General features: G+C 42.1%; 1 protein-coding gene across 1 annotated transcript; it reads right to left on the reverse strand.

Annotated features, from left to right (window-relative positions):
- Window positions 1-350: 350 nt before the first annotated feature.
- Window positions 351-8,186, reverse strand: LOC149289343 (TRAF-interacting protein with FHA domain-containing protein A-like). Its single transcript, XM_089490731.1, has 3 exons — window positions 8,084-8,186; window positions 6,599-6,655; window positions 351-901 (listed from the first exon to the last, which is right to left on the reverse strand). The coding sequence occupies exons 1-3, from the start codon at window positions 8,184-8,186 to the stop codon at window positions 351-353; spliced, it is 711 nt and encodes a 236-aa protein (XP_089346857.1).
- Between the last annotated feature and the right edge of the window lie 204 nt (window positions 8,187-8,390).

Below are 8,390 nucleotides of genomic sequence, written 5' to 3' on the forward strand. Positions count from 1 at the left end.
CATCTCCCATAATGATCTTTTAGCTAAGGACCTGGTAGAGGAGTAGGGGAGATGAATTCCTGCAGCAGCTGGAGGGCCGCAGGTTGGACACCCCTGGATTAAGTTGTGGTGGTTAATGATACACTTACTGGAACAGTGCACGAAAAAATAAGAAAGATTGTCCATTTCTCAATTTTTGTTTTGGTCACATGGTTTCTAAAACCTTGTGATGGGATCGTGAAATATTCTGGTTGCTTTACATATTATTTTCTTTACAAAAGAAACCCAATTTTGGTCAACTCCCTGGCGTGCAGGAGGCTGCCCCTTAATACGGCAAGTTCCAGGTTTACTTTTAGGGTCAGACCCTTTTCTTACAATTCATTTTCATCAACTTCTTCTGCGATTGGAGCCGCACCATTCAAAGCACCGTTTTCAGGTATGGGAACCCTTACGTGTTCCTGGAAGAGTGGAGCGCGTGACACTTCGCAGCAGATCTCAAACATATTCTCAGACTCCCCGTCTTCTTTCTCTGCCAGGATCTGAAACTCCCCAAAACGAATCAGACACGTGTCTGGAAGGTCCTTCTTGTTCAGGTACTCCAGCTCCAAATGGTCAACGGACAGCTTGGATTTCTTGCTCAGGTTTTTGATCGCAAAAGCTGTCGTGCCGCTTTGAAACGGCTTGAAGAACTCCAACGCAAACTGAATCCTGGAAGCCGTACTGCTAAGCAACGGGTAGCTACAAATTTTGAAGTCTCGTCCGAAGGTCACTACTTCTTCTGCCTTTATTTCTTGTCTGTGGCCTACCTTAATGGACTTAAATATCTGTTTGCCGTGTTGCTGCGGATGGTACATTCTTAGATGTAAGCAGGTCAGGGTCTGCTCAGTTTCGGCATCATTGGTCAGTGGTGCCTGCGCCATTCCTAAAAGAGAGAGGGGAAACATCCCATGTTATTAAGGAGACCTTGGTTAGCATCGGTAAATTAGAGAGAGATAAGGGGGGTTGAACAATGCAGTATACCGGGCGAGCTGGTTCCTTCTGCATGAGAAAGTCAGCAAGGTCGGCCTTTCATGACCAGGAAAAGACTGGGGATAAGAATGAAACCTTTTAAGGCCAGCAGGCTATTTGTCACGTGTGTAGCCAGCCACTGGATACACATGACCACTTATGGTGGCATTTGGCCACCATGCCCAATGGCTCGGATCTGCTCATAACGCATAGTGAAATGGGCAAGTACGTTCCTCATGGAGGCTTGCCGCTAGCTTACCTGTGCTAGCAGCCACCAGTAAGCTAGCGGACTTTCCTACCGAATGAGAACCTTCCAAGAGTACGACGCTATGAGATAAGTCAACGGTAAGAAAAATGTGCCCACGTAAACCGGAGGAGTATACAACAATACTCCAGATTCTACAACCAGACTCTCTCTGCTGAATCCTGATAGCAAGTAGATAAATAGTGAATATTTTTATTTCCACAGTTCAAACAATCACTCGAGTCACGAGCGCCAAAGATAACATTTCATGTACCAATAATAAAGCAATCTCAAGGATGGCAGCACGGACACGCCGGCAGGTCCAGCCGTATCGGCATTACTGGAATAAGTGACATTTACATTGGATATGTTCCATATGTTCCAGGTAAAGGCGAAACAGCGTTATTCAACTCGAATAGCAAACACTACAGGCTAAAAGTCCAAAAACCTATATACTATACATACCATACTAATTATATTATATTATATATATATATATATATATATATATATATATATATATATCAGTGCTTGAACTGCTTTATAACAGAACATCTTCTTTATGAATTGCGAGGTAGTGCAGGACACTTCCACCGGTGCGCTTCACTGTGGAGTCTTATAAAGGGTCTATCGGGAGGGTGGTAGACAAGTGGAACAGCCTCCCAGCAGAAGCGGTAGAGGTTTACACAGCAAGGAAAGTTACACATGCATGGCATATTCTAAATCTAAGACAGGACCAATTAATGATACGGGTTTAGTCTAGCCAGCAGGAACCTGTTCTGTAAATAGTACAATGCCGATAAGCGGGGACAGGATTTCCACAACTACTCTTAACATACGAAGTCGTTCACACCAGGCTGAACTATGGAGTCAAAAACCAACTACTAAGCAGCTTCATTGAGACATTGAGACAGCCGATGACTCCCCCTCCCCCACCTTGGGAAATTCCAAGACATTCTTCAGCAATTGCATGAAAGAATATACAGGCGAGAGAGGGTAGAGTGTCCGCTTACAGAACACACAACGCAAGCAAGTGGATTGTAAATAGTACATACACACGGGGTTAACACTAATACACACACACACAATCATCCTTATGTGGTGTTCATAGTGTACAATATTATTATTTGTTTCATATAGCACCAACATATTCTGCAGCGCTGTACAATGATAAAAAGCACACACAGATATAACTATAGTGTAGTGTTCTTTTCATTGGCAGTTGACTATACTGTACACTACTGTACCGCATCATACATAACATTTGTGTTTTAAGCACACGTGTGATGTGATCGCGGTCATATATGTATATATTGGTCACAGACACATTTTTTTGTATTTTCTGGTTTCTTGGGGTTTTTTAAGTGTTTGGGGAGACTTCGGTGAAGCCTAAAACACTTTTCTTTAAAAAAACAAAACAAAACACTTTTTGGGTGCTTCAATGTAACACTTTTTTTAAGTGTTTACAAATCAATGCCAGTATCACAACTCCCAGCAATAATCAGTCCAGCTGCTAGATGAGAATGATGGGATTATAACATTCAATTATAATAATTAACAAAAAAGGCTTATAGCTCTGTAGATTGTAAATTCTTTTGATCAGGGCCCTCCTCACCTGTTGTTGATTCTGTAAGTCAAATTATTATGTTATTCACATACTTATGTGCGATCTACCCACTGTACAGCGCTACGGAATATGGTGGCGCTATATCAAACAATAAATAATAATAATAATAATGTATCTGACCTGCTTTTAAAAGTGAAAAAAAAGGCATGCTCAAAAACGCACATTATGATTTTTTGACCACTAATAGAATATAAACTGATGGATCTGGGAACCTCATACCTTCGCTCCAGATAAGTCGCTCGCTCGCACAGATCCGCTTCCAGTCTATAACAGATCTCCTTATCAGGTGCCGTCCCGTGCAGTGAAGAAGATATACGGGAGCCTGGGAGGGCCACCTCTCATGTGATCGCACATCCTGCTCTTCCCCCGGGGCTCCGCCTTCAGAAGAGCTTTACTGGAAATCAGCTGTGTTTATAGCGAGACGGACTCCACAATCCCCTGTATGTATATACACTGTGCTGATACATGGGGGATACGGGATTGGGGGGGGGGGGACACGTGACCGTAGAGTGACTTTTGTAGAGGAAATCCCCTTCCTGCAAGTGCTGGCTCTTGGGCATTATTCTTCATGTTCTTGGTGTAATAACGACACCCAGAGCAGTCTATTCGGTTGTGTAGAATGTTGGAATGTGATGTAATCTGTTGTAATGGTCTGTAATGGTTCAAAACAGAGTCTATTCACTAAAAGGTAGATCTGGCAGGAGAGCTGTAGTTTTAGCTGTAGCAAGTCTCTGAGCTGGCCCTGTATCATACATAACTCAATGAGTGTGGAGCTGGGAGAAATCTCACCAATTTAACTACACATGATACAGGGCCCTCCAAGCTCTTCCTGTAGCAGAAGCTGGAAGCAGAGGGCCCTGCATAACTCTTCTTTACAATCTATTCTTTTTTGTAACACTTTGCGTCTAGCTGGGTTAAAGATGATGCCAGTTGATGATCTCACCCGTGTTCCAGCAGGGCTTGTCCTAAGGTTTCTAGCTCTCTAGGAAACAAGCTTTATGGTCACCTTGCCTGGCATCACCTAAACATACAGGAACCGTTAGGAGACGCGTGTAATGCCATCCGAACACAAAGTAAATGGCTAAAGTTTCAGAAAAGAAAGGACGACGTGGGATGCTTAGGAGGTCTAAAGGTGTTCAGATGGTTTTCACATATTCTGTTAACGAACCCCCGTTTTGTGGTCTTATTTTTATTGACGCTATTTATTTGTGTGTCGTTCTGTTTCTTTGTTTATTTGTTGGGACATGAGCCGGCTGATTAAACTTTAAAAAAGTACAGGGCCAGCTCAGCTGTTCTTGCTGGAGAAATGCTCTGCAGTTAGCGTGTCGAAATCAGCTGAACTCTTCTGCCAAAATGATGCGTTCGTCAATAAACCCCCGTATCCAAATATATTCACAGTCGTTTGCGGTGGTGACGCAGCTTACACTCCCATTCACTACTAAAACTTTGGGGAATATCAGCAGAGGAGTATGTTGGTCATGTTGAAGAGAAATACAAATAACTTTCACTAGAGGGCAGTGTTTGGTTTTATAAACCCAAAGCAGGAAATTCCAGAATGGTGCAATATCTGTCATTATTGCCCTACAAGTGAAATTGGGACCGATTTCCTAAAAACAGACGGTCTAGATCAGGGGTGTCCAAGTTTTTTCTGCAGTGGGCCACTTCATCAGAATTGTATACGTGTGCGGGCCGCACTCATTTTTCACTGTGTGAAAATATGGCCTTTAATAATATATGCAGAATAAAATAAATTAAATGACACAAAACCTTTACTTTTCCTCTCACTGATTTCTGGGCCTAGACCCCATACTGCTGGCAGCATCAATACACAAGGGGGACAGCTAGCCAGGTTTCAGCATGTACTGGCTGACTTAGCATGATAGGAGTGTGATTGTTAACAGCAATCACAGTCCCATCATGCCTAGGTTCCAGCACTTACACATCCATGCTATCACACACACACTCATTCATTCATATACTCATTCATTCACACATTCATTCCCTCACAGGCATACTCATTACAACAACCTCCCCCACCCCCTTACCTACTACAGCTCTCGATGCCGCTCACAGACTTCAGCAGGGGGCGCGGCCTCCCTCGTTCTCCCCACAGAGGAGGCAGGACTGGAGCAGAGAATAGACCCTCCCACAAGTAAGCGGCAGGGCTTGTCATCCTGGCTGCCGATCTCAAGCGGGCCGCACCTCGAGGTCACGCGGGCCGCATGTTGGACGCCCCTGGTCTAGAAGAAGCCATTGGATGATGTCAGATGTCGCGTCATAAAAAGAATTGTGTCCCTACCTAGTAACACATAAACACGGACAAATCAACTGATAAAGTGAGAGATGCGCCAAAAACAATAGAGAAAAAGCAGGAAATGGACTTTAACACTGCTTGCAGAGTGAAACTTTGGGTGTCATGACAATCAGAAAACACTGTGGTTGTGTCTCAGTGATACAAAGATTATGTTTGTGATTCCGTAGCTATCGTTTAATATCTTAATCATGATATGATCATGATAGTAGTATTAAATGATGGCTACAGAATCACATGACCACACACATATACTGAGCACCAGCGATAACGCCTATTATTCTGACAGGATATCCCCCCCCCCCGCAGGGTCATTCTAGGCCCAGCTGTGATATCCGATCGTCTGGAGACTTTCTTGGTGACCACAGTGTGATCAGCTCATGGGGATCACAGGGAAGAGGACAAGAAATAATGTTTCCCAATTTATCCCAAAAAGTTTAAAAAAATACATTAATCAATCAATAAAATAATTAAAAAAATAAGCAATAAAGTGAGCTAAGTGATGTCGCTGTGACATCACTGGCATGCATAACATGTTCAAGAGGTCCCTAAAGGTGCAAAAATTAATACATTAATTAAAACAAGCAAACAAAAAAAACCTTATCGGTACATGTACCTGTTACTCTTAAACTGGCATAATAAAAGCCCCGTTACATCCCATTGCCCTAGCTCTACAGCAACTTGCAGCAACTTCTTAGTTTCAAGTGATGTCAAATATCACCCAAGTCAGATACGTGGAATGATTTCCCAAACTGAAGTCCTTTCTCATTTCATATAGTTTCTACCTGTAACTCCACATACACCAGTGGTTTGTATATATATGTATGTGTATATATATATATATATATGTATGACTTTAGTCAGTCTTTATGCCGCACTTGGATTCTTCATGTGCTCCTATTATTTTTATTATTATCTTTTATTTATATAGTGCTTATTTATTTATTATCGATACATTAGGTGGAGAGGGCCCTGTTTACAATCTAGCAGGAGCTAGATAAGGTATGGAGAAAGGGGAGAGGTAGTGTGGAGGTTGTATTAGCGGCAGGTTAATTCTGGGTACTGAGTCGGTATTCTCTGAAGAAGTGGGGTTTGAGATGTTTCAATGCTGGGAGGCAGGGCCGGCCCGACAATGGAGCCCAGTGGGGCAACCGCTCCAGGCGGCACTTTTGAAGGGGCGGCACTTTGCCGCCCCAAGCCCTTTTTTTTTAAAAAAAAAAAAGCTAAAGAGAGAAAGGGGCGCCGAGTGGTTTTCGCTTACCAAGCTGTCAGTACCCGCTCGGTGCCCCTCTCTCTCTCCTCTGCGGCGAGTCTCCCTGTTCGGTCTCGGTGCCGGCTTGTAATGCTGAGTGCCGGAAGATTCAAGGTTGGTGGGATCAGAAGATCTGGTGAAACATAGGCATGTTACTACAAGCTTTTGGAGACATACCCGTGAGATGGGGGGCCATGAGAGGGCCAGGGATGAGGAAGGACAGAGTAGCAGTATCTAGAATGGAGAAGTGTAATTAGTGTAAACAGATGGAAGGAAATGCGACAAACCACAAGGAGATTATAGTGTCAGCAAAGTACAGCAAAGGAAAAAATTGTTTGATCCCCTGCTGATTTTGTACTTTTGCCCGCTGGCAAAGACATGATCAGTCTGTAATTTTAATGGTAGGTTTATTTGAACAGTGAGAGACAGAATAACAACAAAAAATCCAGAATAACGCATTTCAAATAAGTTATAAATTGATTTGCATCTTTCTCAGTGAAATAAGTATTTGATCCCCTATCAATCAGCAAGATGTCTGGCTCCCAGGTGTCTTTTATACGGGTAATGAGCTGAGATTAGGAGCACTCTCCTAATCTTATTTATCTCATTTAGATCTTATTTATTTATTATTATTATTATTACTACTATTATTATTATATAATTAGAAAAGCTGCCAATTGGTCTATGACAGATGTGCAGCTTTATGTTTTCTCCAGAAGACTCCTTGGTAGGTGAGGAGATGACTGCTCAGGAGCCAGTTCGCAACCTCCACCGTTCTATAGTAGAGTGTTTTTTGTGTTCTTTTTCTACAAGATGGTATTTAATTTGCTTCCTGGGCCTTTTTTTTTTTTTGCTGACCATATATGTGGTTGACACGGAAAGGGTTAAAGGTTAGTCTGATATAAGTCAAGAAAGACAGCATGGAGACAGTTTGGGTAACTTGGAGTTTAGTTTGGGGAATTATCGCTGCCGCTGCCAGTTGTCTGGTAGCCGACTCAAGCAGAATTTCAGTTCCTGAGTCAGTTTTTTTTCTTTAATAAAGAAATGCTGTAAAATGATTTGGCAACTGACAGCTCTAATACCACGACCTGTAATTCTTTGTATGTTCATTTTATTTTTTTACTTTCCACTTAGTCATTACATTGTGTAGAAAAGAGAAGTGGTTGGTTACAAAAATGTAGGGAAGCTAAACCACAATGGTAAAAAAAGAAATTCGAGAAATCTGTAAACTGTTCCTTTCGCTTATGTGTACATTTTCAGGAGATCCATGACCCAGAGACAAGCCATAATATGATACATATATTTTTAAGGTTTCAAACAATGTTGAAAAGTCTAAAATAACAAAACACAGAAGCATCCTCAGTGTATACAAATTTTACAAGACCACAGCTGATGACAAATAGTGAAGTGGGATAAGGAACAAAACATGTATCTGTAAATTAATTATTTCATTTCTAATTTTTTTTTTTTTTATGTCAAGTCTGATATGTGCGGAGAAAATGGAAGCCAAGCATTGCAGCTCCTAATGAAAGCAGCTGAATGACAACCAATGAGGTAAGCGTATGAATTTCATTTTTCCAATATATTGTTAACACAAAATGGGTCTGTTTACTAAGGCTAATTGAAAAGATTACAACTTGTTCATAGTTTCTTAGATCATACCTCGGAACTCTTCAGGTGAAGCACTGGTTCGACGGGTCATTGAGCGAAATCTCTGTGTCTCGTTGCGGCGTTTCCATGTCAGCACAGTTGTGTCTCCTCTCATCTGAAGTAGGGTAGGAAGAGCAAGACTATAAAAAATGGACCTTCCCTCCCACATATCCAGCGTTCTTCCTGCCTTACCTGCAAGTAGGAGCAAGACCATCATCCCCTGAATTGAATCCATCTTCAGTATCCCCAGAGGTTTTCCTTCTTCTTATCTGTACCCACGGTATGGGCTCTCATCTTTTACTGCAGCCTCCTAAGGTTT

Source organism: Sceloporus occidentalis, unplaced genomic scaffold (genome assembly GCF_023333645.1).
Source record: "Sceloporus occidentalis isolate IW3139 unplaced genomic scaffold, rSceOcc1.0.p SCAF_46, whole genome shotgun sequence".
Lineage (NCBI taxonomy): Eukaryota > Metazoa > Chordata > Lepidosauria > Squamata > Phrynosomatidae > Sceloporus > Sceloporus occidentalis.